This window comes from Talpa occidentalis, unplaced genomic scaffold, assembly GCF_014898055.3.
Source record: "Talpa occidentalis isolate TD23 unplaced genomic scaffold, MPIMG_talOcc4v2.1 talOcc4.8, whole genome shotgun sequence".
NCBI lineage: Eukaryota > Metazoa > Chordata > Mammalia > Eulipotyphla > Talpidae > Talpa > Talpa occidentalis.
The window spans coordinates 44,347,570-44,363,694 of NW_023605194.1; the positions used below are offsets into that span (position 1 = coordinate 44,347,570).

The window sequence follows — 16,125 nt, forward strand, 5'->3', positions numbered from 1 at the left end:
TCAGAGTAACAGTCTTATCATGACCTCCATACTGGCCTCAAGGTCGAGGTTACACATAGTATGGCCCTCCAGAGTTCTCACAGTTCCAGTACCCACCCACCTTAGCACCACCTACTAATGCTCTGCCAGTCACAACCTTAACACAACTCCTGCCCTTTCCAGATTGCACACTTGTCCCCTCAGCACATTCCCCCTCCTCATCCACACTTAAATGTTACCATCTTCATGACCCTCCTGGCTCCCCAGAATCAGCCTCGGAACTCAAAACTGATGTCAATTTCACCCTCTTCACACCTATGAAGTAAATCCCTATTGAACTATGGATTCAAAAAGCCTGAAATAACTGCAAAGGAAGCTATTCCAGACATGAGAATTTCTTGGGCTCGGTGCAGATGGGTACAAGGGTGTCGTCAACCACCATAATGTTACTTTGGAACATAGTCTCTAAGGTCCATTACCTGCCTTCTATCCCAGCCCATGACCTCCGATGTGGCTCCAGGGGTATGAGCTTGGCTCCCTATGCCTCAGTTTTCTCATCTGTCAAGTGGGAATAGTAAAGGTACCTAGCTCTTGACAGCTGTGAAGGATGAGCTCCTAGCATGGGGCCAGATATACGTAGAGAGAGTTCTATCACATCTGAGGACTGCCGTAAAGACTAACAATTCAACTTGCAAATAAACCCTCATTTTTGTAATCAAATGATTTTCAACAAGGATGCCAAGACCATTCAATGAGAAAAGGACAGTCTTTTCAACAAATGGTGCTGGGAAAGTGATACACTCATGCAAAAGAATAAATTTACACATATCCAAATATTAACAGGATATCTAAATACTAGCAGCAAATATTACACTAGAATGGATTCAATGAGCTAAACGGAAAAGCTAAAACTATAAATCTCTGAAAAGAAAACATGGGAGGATGACACTGCATTTGCCTGAGTTCGTGAATATGACACCAAAAAAGCACAGGAAATAAAGAAACAGACACATTGAATTTCATCAAAATGTAAAACTTAAAAAAAAACAAAGGAACTGACAAAATGAAATCAAAACAAACCTTAGAAATATGACTGCAGAATTGAGGATGTTTAGGCAGGGAAGGAGGATGCAGTGGGACAAGGGTGGGTGAAGGGCCCCGTGGCCTAGGGTAAAAGAATGTGGATTCTTGACTGGGGTGGTAAGTAAAATACATCTAGAAGGTGTAAAAGTATTGCATACAGTGTCGTAAATCAATGTCACCTCAATACAGATATACAATTTTAAAAACATTTAAAACTTCTGCATGAAAGGACATTATTGACCGAGTAAAAAGACAACCCATAGAATGGAAAAAAATATATTTGCAAATCACATTATCTAACAAGGCATTTATATCCAGAACATATAATGAATTCCTATAACTCAACAACATCAACAAAAAAGTCCAAACCAAAAATGGGTAAAGGACTTGAACAGGAATGTCTCCAAAGAAGATAAACAGTGGCCAATAAGACACTCAGCATCACCAGTCATTAGGGAAATGCACATCCAACCCACAATGCGGCACCACTCACACCCACCAGGATGACCACCAGCACAAAAACACAAAACAAGTGTCAGCAAGGAGGGGAAGATACTGGAACAATGAAAAATGGTGCGGCTGCCTTGGAAAAACAGTATGGCCACATCTCAAAAATTAAACAGGATTAACAGTTGATCCTGCAATTCCATTTCTGGAATTAAAAGTAAAAACTCAAGCAGATATCTGCACTCTCGAGTTCACAGCAGCGTTATTCACAACTGCCAAGAGGGGAAGACAGCCCAAGGGTCCATCAATGGTGACTGGAAATCCAAAATGGGGTTTATGCACAGAATGGAATATTACTCAGTCTTACAAAAGGAAATGCCAACACATGCGACAGCATGGACGAAGCCTGAGGACATGTTTATTTCACATGCTATGTGAAATAAGCCAGTCATGGAAGGACAAATGCAGTGTGATTCCACTTATATGAGGTATCCAGAGACGTCAAGTCCACAGAACTGAAAGTAGAACGGCAGTTACCAGGGCCGGGGAGGAGGGAAGTTAGTGTTCAACAGTCCAGTCATTTTGGGAGGATGGAGAAAGTTCTGGAGAAGGATGGTGGTGATGGCTGCACAACTAAGCGAATGTACTTAGTGCCACAGAACCGCACCCTCAAAAATGTTAAAAATGGAAAATTTTGTACTAAACATTTTACCACAATAATAACAGAAAATAATCAGTGAATCACCCAGGACAATAAGAGAAAAGAGGCCAGGGCAAGGGAACAGCATAGGCAAAGGCTCAGCGGCTGAAAGAGCTTGGGGAACTTAAGGAACTACACAAAGGGCGGGGTAGCAGGGAGGGCAGGTGATGGGCGCATGGCTGGCTGGGTAGACAGGTGCCAAGCACCATGCCAACAACCAGCAGCTACACGCCCAGCTCTGAGCTCCATATTTCCCACCTGTAAGATGGGGACATTGTCACCTACTTGTTTGGGAAGATGACATGTGATTGGTGCACATGAAGCAGTCATGACTAAATCGGAAATGTCCATCCAGCACCATGAGGTGAAATGGAACAGGGGCATGGGGGCAGAAGCCTGCACCATGAGCAGCTGGATCCCAGGTTTCTAGGAGGCCACTGGGTTATGGCCAACATAACCCAGACCAGAGGGTGGCCTCCCAACAGCCACACAGCAGCCCAGCAGCAAGACCCGTGAGGTGGGGGTCCAGCCCCACCTCCAGTGGCTATTTGCCATGGCCCCAGAGCTAAGCCGCCCCACACCTTGGCTTGCTCTTGCGTGAAACAGGAATAGGGAAGCACTGGGATGACGAGGTCGACAGCACTGGGGACAGCTTGGAAGATTCCCCAGACCTGCCAGCAAGATTCACCCTCTCCCCTCCCGCAGGCATCTCCTGGGGCCCCATAGGGAGGGCTCACCTCAAATTCGCCTTTGGTGAACTTGGCATCAGGCACGCTCACCAGCTCCTCCTCGCCGACCTCGGGGAAACCCTAAGGAGGACAGCTGTTGGGGTGGGGAGCACTCCTCTCCTATGTCGGGAGCCGCATACCAATGGTCTGCCAGTCCCGGTTGCCCTACCCGGGATTGGTGGCAGGGGGTTCCTGGACCACACCAAGGACCACCTCTGCCCCCACACCTTCCAATAGCCAGTGTCCACAGGGACAAGTGCCCACGCTGCCTAGGTGACCCCTGTCCTCTCACGAGAGGTCACACGTACTCGGATGTGCCAGAAGGTGAGCACAGCCACCACCATGGCAGTGGTGGTCCGGCCCTGGCCGCTGAGGCAGCTGAACACAAAGCCGGTGCCTGAGTCCTTGGCGAGGGCAGCCCTCAGGGCCACCAGCAGTCGGTCAAAATCCTGTGTGAGGAGATCAAGGTGTGGGTCAGCAGCCGCTCCTGCTGCGCAGACCCCCAAAGTGGCCGCCCCTCCAAATGCAACCCCAGCAGCTGTCCTGGGAGTGCTCTCCCCGGGCCTTCACTGCCAGGCTCACAACCTTGTACGCTCACACTCCACTCACTGAACACACGCAAGTCCCTGTGTGTGTGAATACAGCACCCCTGTGTGCAGTTGTAACCCCACCCCAGGGACCAGGACTGGACATGTGAGCCAGCACACACACTGGGGGATCACGATGTCCACTGTCCACTGGGTAAGACACCCTTCCATGTGCTGCACCCCCTAGGCTGCACATGGACCCCCTGGATCTGTGCCCACCTAGACGGGACCCAACCTAGGTCCCAGGCTGAGCACAGGTCTCAGCCTCAGCCCATCGCAGCAGAGCACGGCCACCAGGGGGCAACCACGGGCAAGGAGACCCGCTGGCAAAGTGAGGCCAGAACTCAAGCCCCAGCCTCCACCTGCCACACGGAGACGTGACACAGGCCCTGCACATGCCAGGCACAGACACACAGGCCACCCAAACCACATGTATGACACAGGCACACACCGTATCCACAACCTAAGGACACACAAACGACGCAGACGCCCATGAAGACACCAACCTGCAGATACCACGAGGACACCCAACCCCCCTCAGGCACACACAGCATTCCACACACCCTCCTCCACAGAGCCCGGATGCACGCCACACCACACGACTCCCCAGAAGACACTCTCTCCACACGTGCTCTCCCCCAGTGAAGACAAAGTGTTCGTCACAGACTCCACAAAAAATACTCGCACCACACATACACACACTTCACAATGACATGACACCCGCTCCCAACACAATCCCCAGCAAAGATACACACACCATGAACACTATGGACGTGCTCGCCTGAGCACATGACCTACAACACATGACAAGCACATGACAAGCACCCAAGAATACACACGCAAACAAGAAACTTGGACACAGTGTGAGTAAAGCACTTGGTCAAACTCGAAACCCCCAACCCCTCCTAGGAGCCCACGGTCCAGAGGGGGTGGAGCAGGGAAAGGCCTCCTTTCCCTGCCCAGAGGGTCACCTTGGCATGGCCCCTCACCTCTTCACAGGGGGCACAGAAGTCTGGCAGTGGGATGCGGTGGTAGGTGAGACCAGGACAGGCCCCCCGGTGCTGGCTGAAGACCTCCTGCATAGTGAGGCACGTCTGGAACTTGTGGGTGCGGGGGCTCTCTGTGCCTGGGAGAGGCTTACTCAGGTAGGTCTTCAGCTGGGTCTCCAGGCTCTAGAGTGGGTGGGACAGAGGACAGCGGCCACTGAGGCAGCCTGCAGGCCAGCTCTGAAAAATGGGAGCCTGCTCTGGTCAGGGCCAGTCCTGGCTTCTGGGAGCATCTCTTCCCCTTCCTGAGCCTGGGGGTCAGACCCAGACTTGGACCAGGGAGGTGGCCTGACGCACATCCTGAGTCAGCCACTCCCTGGCACAACTCCCATCAGGGCTTGGCTTCTCCATCAGGAGCAGCAAACCTTCTGAAGATCCTCACAGGCCAGTGCCCCAGATGGCCTCCAAGGAAGGGGCGTGCAGAAGGCAGAAGGGCTCACCTCCAGCTGGTCAGGGGTTACAGGGGGCCCAGGCTGCCACAGGCTGCGGGTGTGCCCATCACACTCCAGCACGGCCTCCTCTCTCAGGTTCACCCACACGATGTGCCGCAGCTTCCTCTTGGCGTCGGTCAGGTAGGCCAGGATACTCCCCAGGGCCTGGGGAGACAGGAATATGGTCAGTGAAAGGGCTCGACCCTCCTGCTCCTACCCCAGGCCTCTAGGATGGTTACCTTGGCACTGGGCTGGGCCGTGCCATAGATGGGCATGCGGGGCACCCGCCGAAAGTTCGCCACGTCCATCTCTCTCAGAGTGCCGAGTGCGTCTGGGGATACGAGATCGTCCACCTTCTGCGGGGAGAGCAGCAAGCCTGGGACCACACCCGCTGACACGGGTCCAGAGCCTGGTCCCAGAGGGGCAGGAAGGGGTGGGACCGGCTCCTTTTGCACACTAGGAACTTTACCAGTGCCCCAAGGAGAAGAAGAATGGCCTCCACTCTCCAGAAGAGGAGGCTGAGGCTCAAAGACCAGCCCATGCCCATTCCCATCCTCCCAGCCAGCCAGCCACACTCACCAGGGAGCCCTTGGCCATGAGGTCCCTGGGGGCCACTGGCCCCACTGAGGTCAGCGTCACAGGCAGACGGTACAGCTCAGGGTGGGCACACAGCCAGCGGCTGAAACTGATGGCAAAAGCCAACGGGTACTGCAGCCCAAGGCGGAAAAAGACGAGTTCAGGGTCACAGGGCCATCCCAAGCTCCCCCCACCGCAAGGTAGGGGAGGCCAAGAGACACCCATCAAGCCCAGAGCAGGAATGAGGGGGAGGGAAACTCGGACCAGGACATCCAAAGCAAGAGCCAACCAGGACCTGATGCCCAGTGGGTACAGAGAAGGGGCCCAGTGATGGGGCCTTCTTTTGTCTGCCACGGACCACCCCTCTATCTGGGTCTCTCCTTGCCTCTCCCATATAGCCTTCCTCTGGAAGCCCCAGGTTCATGGGGTTTCCCTGTAGGCTCCCATGCCAGTCATCATGGTATGGAGGCCTGGAAGGAGAAAGGATCATGGCTCTGTCCAGATCCTCTGGAGAAAGGATCGTGGCTGCCCACCCCCAGTCTCACCTGCTCATGGAGATAATAGTTAAACAGGATCAGGTAGAAATATCGCTCCAGGCTCTGCAGCGCCCTCTGCTGGACACCATTCTGGCTGTCACTTCCCTGAAAAGAGGGGAACCGATAGGAGAATGGAGCAATTAAGATTGGAGCTGCTTAGAAGAGCCCCTAGCTCCAGCCAGGAGGGCACAACTGGGCCTCAGAAATCCCCAGATACAACCTACCCCTCCCTTCATAACACAGTTCTGCCCAACTAGAAATTCTCCAAGCGTCTAACCCTACTCCACTTGCCACAGTAAATCCAGGATGCAGGAAAAAGCTGTTGGTGGCTGTACCAGGCACTACAGTTCTGAGTGTGGGGACTGCCGCCCCCACAGGCTCTGTACCCAGAAACAGGTAGAGCACCCCTCCCCTACTTTGCTCCGAGATCACCAACATACAGGGCTACGCACTCACCGTGTTAAAGCAGCAAGTGTATAAACACCCTTGCCTGAGCCAGAGTCCTCACTTAAGAACCACGACCTCCCCACCAGAAGAGAAAAAGACCCCACATCACATCAGTGCTCCCAGGGGACACAGGATCTCCAAGGAGAAAGAGGCCCAGAGAAATGAACTGACTCACTCAAAGCCACACAGCTGATGGCAGACAGAGCTGGGTCCCCAACTAAGGATCCTAACTCCAGGCCATCAGCCTCTGAGTAGAGGATTATTGAGAGACTCTCAGGGGTCCTTGTCTCAGCCTTCAGGGTTCTGCTGGGTCAGTGCTGCCGTCTAAAGGGCAAGTGAAATTTATATGCCCGAAGAAAAGGTCATGCCCACAGATGAACTTAAACCCCATCTCTGGGAATCTACATCAGGGGTTGAGAAACTTTCTATATGAGGCCAGACAGTAAATATTCCAGGCTTGCAGGCTCCATGGTCTCTGTTACAATTGCTCAATCTTTCATTTCAACATAAGGGAGCTGTAGACAGGACATAAATGAATGGGCAGGACCATGTTCCAATGAAACTTATTTACAAAATCACGTGGCAGGCTGGATTTGGTCCATGGCCATAGTTTGCCAACCCCTAATCTAGGCTAAAGGGAAAAAATCCCCAATACACAAAAGCCTTATTTTCATGAAGCTGCTCGATACAAAAGTATATATACTGATGAGGAACTGGAAGCAACTCAACTGTTAGACAAGATAGGCCTGTTTAGTAAATCCTGGCAGGTGATGTGCCAAGAACACCTGCTGCATGTCAGGCTCCCTTCTGAGTTCTTTAGTAATTTATTTCACCTAATCCTCATAACCACCCAAAAGGGACATTATTAGTGGCTCCACTTTACAAGTGAGGAAACTGAATCACAGAGCGGTAAAGCTGGCTGCCCGCCCGCACACACCCTCAGCGGCAGGCCAGGAGTTGAGCCCAGGCAGTCGGGTCAGGTCAATGCTGTCTGAGCCACACACTGGACTTAAGTCACACAACCAACCAAAATCCCAAAGATGACAACCAGGGGGTGACATGGGGTAGCAGAACACACACCTGTGCCAGGGCACTCTCCGCAGAACCCCATAAACAAAGCATGAAGGAAGCCATTCCTGAAAGCTCACAGCAGCTGTGCTGGGATTATGGGTCCTTTTTAGCCTTTATCTAAATTCGCAATTTTCTATTATTGGTTTTAAAAGATGCTTTTTATGTATTAAAGCAGAAAAAAAGCTCTGCAAGCTTTAATTCTTTCTGTGCACTGTGTGCAAACACTGTCAAGCCTCTCCCCAGGACGTGGGTCAGCCCTGTTGAGACAGCCCAGAGTCCATCACTCTTCCAGAAGCAGCAGGCTGGACCCCACCCAGCCTTCTGAAGTAACACCAAGCATTTTATTTGCCGGGAGCTCTAAGCAGTCTGCAAAGTATTAGATCTCGACACCCGCCAGCAGCCCCTTCCTCCATCCTGTTTATTCTGCAGCGAGGGGACCTGGCCAGGGAAAGTAAACTTCCCCCCTTCCTTGTCCATCCTTCCTGCAAGTCCAACTCTATCTCCCCTTCCTCTGAAAACTGCTCTTCTCCTGGGAGAAGAAACAACCAGGAAACGTCAGCCTGAAAGAAACCAGCCGCCGGTCTAGCGAAATGGGGCTGCCGGCTCGGCCAAGGCAGAAGCACCCAGGCCTCACCTGAGCTGGGCTTCCTGGCCCGACGCTGTCCAGCTTCCTCTGGTTTTCCAAGACCACTTCCTTCAGGTCCTGCAACTCTGCACAGGCGGTGATGGCTCTGTCCACCTGGTACCAGGGACCAGGACAGGGCCGCAGGAGCGGCAGCAAGGAGAGGACAGGGGCAGGGCACGAGAGCAGGGGAGGGAAGAGATGAGAGGGAGGGAAAGAATGATTGGCCAAGAAGGGAGAGGGGACACAAAGGGAGGAAGCGACCCCATGGAGGAGTGATGTTCCCTCCACTGCCCCTGCCCCAGCTGTGTGTCCAGCCCCCTGGCTCACCTCCTCCATCATCTTCCTCCCCTGGGGCACCATGTGGAGAAAGTTCTGGATCACCAGGAGTTGCTCCATGGGGAGTGGCTTGGTCTGTGAGGAGACAGCCCTGCAAAGCAGAGGGCGCAGTGTGATCAGCTCTCCCAGAAGCCTCTAGGATGGCCCCACTGCACCCCTTCCCATTCATATGGCCTCTAGAGTCACCTGACTACAGGTTCCTAGTGTTCATTCCAAATCAGGTTAGGAGCAACAAGGGGTGTTTTCCCCTATGGGAAACGCCAAGAAACGCCTAGAAACGCCAAGTGACTTTCTCAAGTCACTGGCAAGTCTGACAAACAAGGAAACGAACCCCAGAGGCCCAATCTCCAGTCTGGCTCTGGACTCCCGATAAATCCCATCATTCAGGGCTGCCCCGACCCTCCTCTCCTTGTCCCTGCAACCCCTTGGAACACTGGATCCCAGGCCACTCACTCCGGCCTCGAGGCAGTCCCACTGTGGTGTAACAGGATGAGGGTGCCCAGGACCATGCCCAGGTTGGTCCTGCCCACACCCGTCTGGCAGCTGAAGAGGAGAGCAGGGGGAGGCCCATGGGCGTCTCGGAGCAGCAACAAGCTGGGGGTCTCCTGGGGCAAGATCAGCAACATCATGACCGGAAAACCCTTGGTGAGGACCCAGTCGCGGTTGTAACATCAGCCCACCCCACCTCACAGTCTGCAACAAGGTGAGGCCTACAGGCCTCAGCTTCTTCCCCATAGCCTGGTCTGCTCCATCTCCCCCCCAGCAGAGTAGCATAAGGCCTGCCTCCTTCCCAGACTGGGCGGGTGGGGAGTAGGAACTAGGAGTAGGTAGGTGGGGGTAGACGTGAGAGTGGGGGCACTCAGTGAGGCCTTGGAAGTGAGAACTGCTCCAGGAGACATGGCCTTAACACCTCCTGTGGGATGAGAATTAAATAATGCAAATTCAATAATGAAGGAGTTGGGACAGAAACACCCCAGGAAACATCAGACATCAGCCCTAAAGAGACTACAGAGTGAGAATGTCCAACTCCGGTAAAGAAAACAGAACTAGAAGCCTAGAGAGGGCAGGAGATTTGTCCAAGGCCACACAGCCAGTTAGCAGCCAAGCCAGGGCCAGAGTCCTGCCCTCCAGATGGTCAGTGCTGGACTCACAAGGACTCTGCCATTAGAGAATGCAGACACCCACACAGATACCCACACCACTGACAACTGGACCCCACACACCACACCGAATGAGGCCTGTCTCTGAGCAACATCAAAGAAACGTTCACGCCCACCATGAACATCTCTGTGGAGACAGATCCTAGACACAGACCAACTCTCCAGGCAGGTACCCACTCCCCCGGTGCCCCCGTAACCCCTCCCTGGCCCCACTTACCCGGAGGACACTGACAAAGGCATCAAACTGGGCTTCCAGGGGGGCTCCTTGCTCTGGCAAGGGCAGGCGGTAGTACCTGCTAGGTGAAGGGAAACAGCCCATCAAGCAGGCCACACCCCCCTGGAGAGCCCCCAGTACCCACCTCTCCCAGTACCTGGGGTCCCTGGAGGCCCAGAGCCATCTGGACTGGCCCACAGTACCTGTAGGTGGGCTGCAGGAAGAGGGGTCGTCTATACACCTCCTCCGTCACGTGCACATCATCCTCACCCCGGATGGTTACAGCATGGGGCTCCCCTTGCAAGTCCTCAGTATTGTGGTACACGTGGTACGTGTTCTCGCTTAGCTGGGCAAAGTCATGGATCTAATGGAGGTGTGGGGGCCAGAGAGTCAGGAGGGGCCTTGAGCTCCCTCTCAACCTTCCTGGCTGAGCTCTGAAAGGACTAGGCCACACAAAGACCAGGGACAAGCTGCCTTTCCTCCAGGGGGATCTACAGGGCCCGAGGCACTCTCTATGCCCTGGGAGCGCTAAGGGGGCAGGCTGGCCACCGACCCGAGGGCAGCCCCCTACACAGGCGCTGACACGGCCCACACCGAGGCTCAGTCAGCTGGGAGCTAGGAAAAGGAGGCCTGCAAGGGAGATGACCAGTGGCCAGCATGGCCTTGTTTCCTGACCGTGGGAGTCTCTGGGGCACCGTGCCCCACTATGGTCAACTTATACTCCTTCATGGTGTGTCAATAGCCTCCAAGACCTTGACAAGTCTCCCTGCTGTGGAGGAGGAGGGCAGAGGAACCTCAGAAACAGACAAGAGCCCGAGGAGAAAAGTGACTCACCTCGGGCCCAGAGCTCATCTCCACCTCAGTCTCAGGACTCCCAACCTAGCCCGCTTTTCACGTCCCCAGACCACTTTCTAAATAAGGATGCAGAGTGTGGAGAAGAGCAGAGTGGGGAAGGGTTAGCAAACAGTCAGGAAAAGAAAGTCATCCCTCTGGGTACACATGAGTAGTTATAAGGTCAGCCACTTGCCCAAGCAGGGCAGAAACACCAGCAGGTTAAGGAGAGGGGTATGGAGGTCAGCAAGGACCAGAAAGGACGAAAGCAAAACTGGGCTGTGGGTGGGGGTCTCAGCTCAGCCGCCTGAGGCCCACCAAGGAATGGGGGGCCCCCACCCCACCAGCCCTCACCTCCTTCCTGATGGCCAGCTCCAAGCTCTCCACCCCACCTCCAGATCCGAGACCCTGAAGGTTCTCTCGAAGGTTCCGCTTATCTCGAGGGGTGTAGGGCACAAAGTCCTCCTCAGTGTGCAGAAACAGCACGGGTTCCTCCCGCACACAGAAGATGATGCATTCCTGCCAGAGCCCCAGGAGAGAGGACACCATCACCACCGGCAAGGACACCCTGCCCAGCACCCAGCCTTGGACCGGTCCATGCACCATTCTTCAAGGCCCATCACCCCGCCCTGTCCCTACAACCTGAATCCTATCAAAGAAGCAAAGCTAAGTCCAAATGTTACCTCATCCCGATGCTCCCTCCTCTCAGAGCCAACAGTCCTTCATCTGAATCCCATTCATTCTTGCTTTGCATTAACATTATCAACGAATACATCTTTTCTCCCTTCACAACGATTCCTCACAGGTAGGATCATGTCCCAGTCATTTTCATGACCCCCCACCCCATTTCCTAGCACAGAGCCTGGATAAATCAGGGGCATAGTAGACATCAGCTGAAGTAATGAATAACCCCACAACAATGCAATCATTCATTCACTGGGCACTGAACAGGCAGAGGGACAGCCATGGGCAGGTATGTGAGCACAGGAGGAACTGGCAGTAAAGCTGGGAAGACGGAACCCGCACACCCCAACACACCCACCCCACACTGGTTCACAGAGGTCTCTCCATCAGATCAGGTGCAGGCTGCTCCCAAGTCTGCAGTCACAGAGGGCCCTCAGCCTGTGTCCTGGAGACACTCAAAACTCTGCCTTGACTTCAGGCAGAAGAGAGGAGACATTAAAAGCAGGTACTCGGAGTCCAGATGTCTGGGTTTGGGTTTTGGGACACACTCATGAGTGTGTACCTTCTTTCTGGGCCTCAATTTTCCTCTCTGTAAAGTGGGAGGAAAACTGCCCCCACCTTGAGGTTGACATGAAGATACAAGAGTTAGCAGTGACGAGTATCCTCTAGTTCTCTCATAATAGCCTGACCCCTCTGGTCACCCCATCACCCTCCTCACTTTTTCAGACCTTCTCAGAGTAGAATGTAGAGGCTTCTGACCTCAGGGTTCCCCTGTCCACACGGGAGGTGCAATAAACATTCACCCAGAATTTCCCAATCATGCAGACCACAATGGCCACCATGGCATTCAGGGTCTGGCAGGGCCTGGTCCAGACACCCTGCCCAGGCCAGGCCCTACCGTAGTCTCTGAAGATACCCCTCCCAAGAACAACCCCCCTCCAGATCTGGGAGACTAGTCCGTGGCTGGAAATGCTTGTACTCACTCTGTGTCCATCCTTTTGGAGTTTCTGGAGGACCCGCCTGAACCCTGAGAGACTGGGCTGTCCCATGCCAAACACAGTGAGCCCGCCCTGCACCTGCCGGAAGTTGGGGGCCCCACAGCTTTTCACTGTGCCCAGCACGTCCATCTTCTCAGCAACATCCCGCACCAGGAAATAGCGTCCCTGGCAGAAGGAAAGCCATAGGGAGGGTCACTCAGATGACTCAGGGACAGTCTACAGGTGGGGCTCTGTCCTGGGTCCCAGGGTACAGGGAGCAGGAAGCGGGGAGTGTAGAGAAGATTGGAAATTGAAAACAAATTACATGAACGCCTATGATCTCAGGAAGGGTGTCAGAGTGCAGGAAAATGAAAGACAACTCTTCCTGAGGGGATATCAGGGAAGACTTCATGTAAGAGGTGGCATCTGAGCCAGGTCTCAAAGTAAGAGAGCAGGAAACCAGGGGCAGGAAACCAAAGGTGGCTCTAGGGGGCATGCAGCTGCTAGGAGGAAAGCACCCCCAGTGAAAGTGCATGAAGAAGGGGCCCCAGTAGGGACTCATAGCTGGGGCACCAGGTATCAACCAGAGGAAATCTGTGTTAGCCATTGCATAAGGCCTTGCAGTTCTGAGTGTATAAAGGCCTTCCCTCCCCACCCCCACAACAGTAGGGGCAAACAGATGCTATGACTGCAAAAGAAAGAGGAAGACAGGACTTAGGGATCAGGTGAGAGCAAGAGGAACCTCCTCCAGCTCACTCATGGGCAAAAGGAGGTGCTGAGGCCACCCTGTCCACACCTTGTTCCAGCAGAACCCACACCTACATTGCCTGATAGATAAGAAGTGGTACCAGTTCTCCCAAAAACCAGAAATTCCCAGCAACTCTTTCAACAAGTTCAGTTTAACCATGATGCTTCAGTCATCCATTTATTGAACATTTATTAAGCACCTACATGGTGCCCAAGCACTGTTCAGCAGTGAACAGGACAGATCTGTCCTCGTGGACTTTGCTTTCCGGGGACATTTAAGGGGAAAGGGGGGAAACCTAAGTCAGAGAAGTTCTAAAACTTCAAAAGAGAATGGGATGGAGATTTCCAGCTTGTGGGGAGCAGCCTGGGGTCCGGGGTCTTCAGTTCCCATCTCTCTTCTCCCTGGTGCTCTGAGGAAGGGGGTGTGGGCAGGGTGGGGCAGGCAGAGGGCGAATGAGAAGAGAATAGCAAGGGAGTATGACATAGCAGGAGAAATGGGCCCCAGGGAACTAACAGTGAGAGAAAATAGGATCAGGACCCTGGAGTGTGGGGTGAGGCAGTGAAGCAGAGAAGGGGGGAGGTTAGGGAGGGAGAAGGACAGGAGGGTGGGGAGAGTTAGCAAGGGGGAGAGGAGCTGGAAGGGCTGGGGCGGGCCTCACCTGCACCAGGTAGTGCTCAGGGGTGGCATCAGAGAGCCGGCCCAGTGTGTAATGGGCCTTGAGCAGCTCATCATGGATCTGGAATTCCTCCTTGCAGTTGTATCTGCCGAGGGGAGAATGGAGACCAAGTCAGACAAGCTCCGTGGCCAGGCTCAGCCCCACCCTCACCGGATCCTACAGCAGGGCCACAGCACACCCACCTATGCAAATAACCCATTTATGGCAGAGACTGCCTATTGTCCCTCAGTATCCACTCTCCCTTTCTTCCTCAGTAACAGAACCCCAGAATTGTGCCGGGGCATCCAGTTAAAGACTACATTTCCCAGCCTCCTTTGCTACTAGTGGCCAAGTGATTAAGTCTGGCCAATGAAATGTGAGGAGAAGTAGTGTGTGCAACTTCTAGGGCATTTCCTAAAAGGGGAGACATACGCCTTCCACTTTTCTCTCCTCCCTGGATAACCCCCAGATGCGATGGCAGAAAATAGATGTTGATGACGGCAGGACAACGAGAGATGAGAAATCTGGTGGAACATGTAGCGTCCATACCAGCCTGGAGCATCTCCTGGACTTTTTCGAGAAAAGCTTCTATCTTGTTTGGAAGAGCTTGTAATAGGATTTTGTTTATCTCATTCAGTGGTTACTTTGATCCCAAATGGACCCTCCATCAGATCATCTCTGAGAACAACCCCCCAACACACTGACAATTTGGGGCCACATGGTCTGGGCACAAGTCCCACTCCACGGCCTGGTAAGTTCATGGCTGTGGAATAATTCTCTCTACGCCCAGTAATTCCCACCTCCCAGGGCTGTTGTGAAAACTCAATGTGCTAATGAACGTGCTTCGCCCAGCACTCTGGGCACAGAAAGCATTTATTAGTATATTTACTATTGCCAGTAGTAGTTGTAACCCCCACAGGGGACCATTTCAAACAAAACCCACAGGAGCAAATCTAGAGTTCTGTAGATGCCAAACCAGGGGGAGATCTTACACTCAAGACACCAAAAGCTACTGTGCTGATTATAACTACGAAGACACAGTCTTCCGGAGCACATAAGCCATGTTTATCACCCTCCTTACAAAACTCCTGCCTTTAGGAAAGGGAGGGTGGTGGGATGGGGGGAGGGGGCAAGCAATAGGCAGGAGTCGGGAGACCTGGATTCCTGCTGCCAACGCTGCCTCCATTTCACCACATGATCTACCATCCTGAAACTCAAGTTTTTAATCTAGATCAGTTTTCACTTCTGATCTAAAAGGTCTTAAATCGGAGTTGGCAAATCTTTCATACAAAAGACGAAAGACCAGATAATGTTTTACACTCTGCACCATAAGTTCTCTTACAACTACTCAACTCCACCAGTGTCCACAGTGTAAATGAAGGGGAGTGGCACTGTTCCAATAAAACTTTATTTACAGAAACAGGGGATGGCGCAGATTTGGCCTGTAAGATAGTTTGCCGATCCCATTATTAGAGGATCTCTAAGATCCTTTCCACCTCAAACATGCTACAATCCAAAGAGGGCCGCACTTGTGACAGCTCAGAGTGGCAGGCACGATACCACCATAGAAGGTTTCACTGCAAGGCGGCAACTAATCTGAGTCACAGCACTGGGTTAAATGTTTTGAATGTCATCTCTACCTATCCTGATAAGGAAACTAAGACCCAGAGAGGTGAAAAGGATTTGCCCAAGGTCACAGAGCAAGGGAGAGGTGAAGCCAGGCCCAGGACAAATGAATGTCTCTAACACTGCCTTCAAGACCCAGGCCTAATTTTATCATCTGTTAATAGACAGACTCCATATCAAGTCTTTTATATAATCTCTTTTGCCCTTACTGTGATGAGCACAGTAATATATTATGATTACAAATTTTACTGTCAGTCCACCGAAACCAGCAGGCCAGATTTCGTCATTCCCACCCCTCAGATTTCCTTACACAAAAGGCCCTGTTTGCTAGGTCTCTGCCAAACTTCTATGTATGGAACTGATTTAATTCTTAGCTCATCACATCCTACTTCCTGCACCCTGGAGGGACTCAGAGGCAGGGAGCACAGTGGGTAGATGTGATATAAGACACGGCTTCCTGACTCACCAGGAGACAGAGCCTCAGGCCCCACAAGGCAGACAGGGTTTCAGAGCCCCCTTCCTGACCTTCTTCCTCTGGACACAGAGTACAGTTCCAGGTCTCTCAAAATATGATGCCAGAATAAACCCTCAACCTCCTCCAACCTCCTCCTCTACGAACATCCCTGAAGGACCTAATT

At 52.8% G+C, this 16,125-nt stretch overlaps 1 protein-coding gene across 4 annotated transcripts in view; it reads right to left on the reverse strand.

The window, feature by feature from the left end:
* PALD1 (phosphatase domain containing paladin 1) overlaps positions 1-16,125 on the reverse strand; it is a 73,142-nt gene that overhangs the window by 15,661 nt on the left and 41,356 nt on the right. For 3 of the 4 annotated variants that reach the window (XM_054690746.1, XM_037497613.2, XM_037497614.2), the window contains exons 3-17: positions 13,865-13,967; positions 12,465-12,644; positions 11,152-11,316; positions 10,170-10,330; positions 9,970-10,048; positions 9,046-9,197; positions 8,584-8,683; positions 8,266-8,370; positions 6,123-6,218; positions 5,581-5,709; positions 5,241-5,357; positions 5,011-5,166; positions 4,514-4,696; positions 3,246-3,386; positions 2,947-3,018 (exon numbers count right to left, since the gene is read on the reverse strand). In XM_054690746.1, the coding sequence (XP_054546721.1) occupies positions 2,947-3,018; positions 3,246-3,386; positions 4,514-4,696; positions 5,011-5,166; positions 5,241-5,357; positions 5,581-5,709; positions 6,123-6,218; positions 8,266-8,370; positions 8,584-8,683; positions 9,046-9,197; positions 9,970-10,048; positions 10,170-10,330; positions 11,152-11,316; positions 12,465-12,644; positions 13,865-13,967 (1,939 nt within the window). The remainder of the gene's footprint in view (positions 1-2,946; positions 3,019-3,245; positions 3,387-4,513; positions 4,697-5,010; positions 5,167-5,240; positions 5,358-5,580; positions 5,710-6,122; positions 6,219-8,265; positions 8,371-8,583; positions 8,684-9,045; positions 9,198-9,969; positions 10,049-10,169; positions 10,331-11,151; positions 11,317-12,464; positions 12,645-13,864; positions 13,968-16,125) is intronic. The other variant, XM_037497615.2, reaches the window with a different exon arrangement.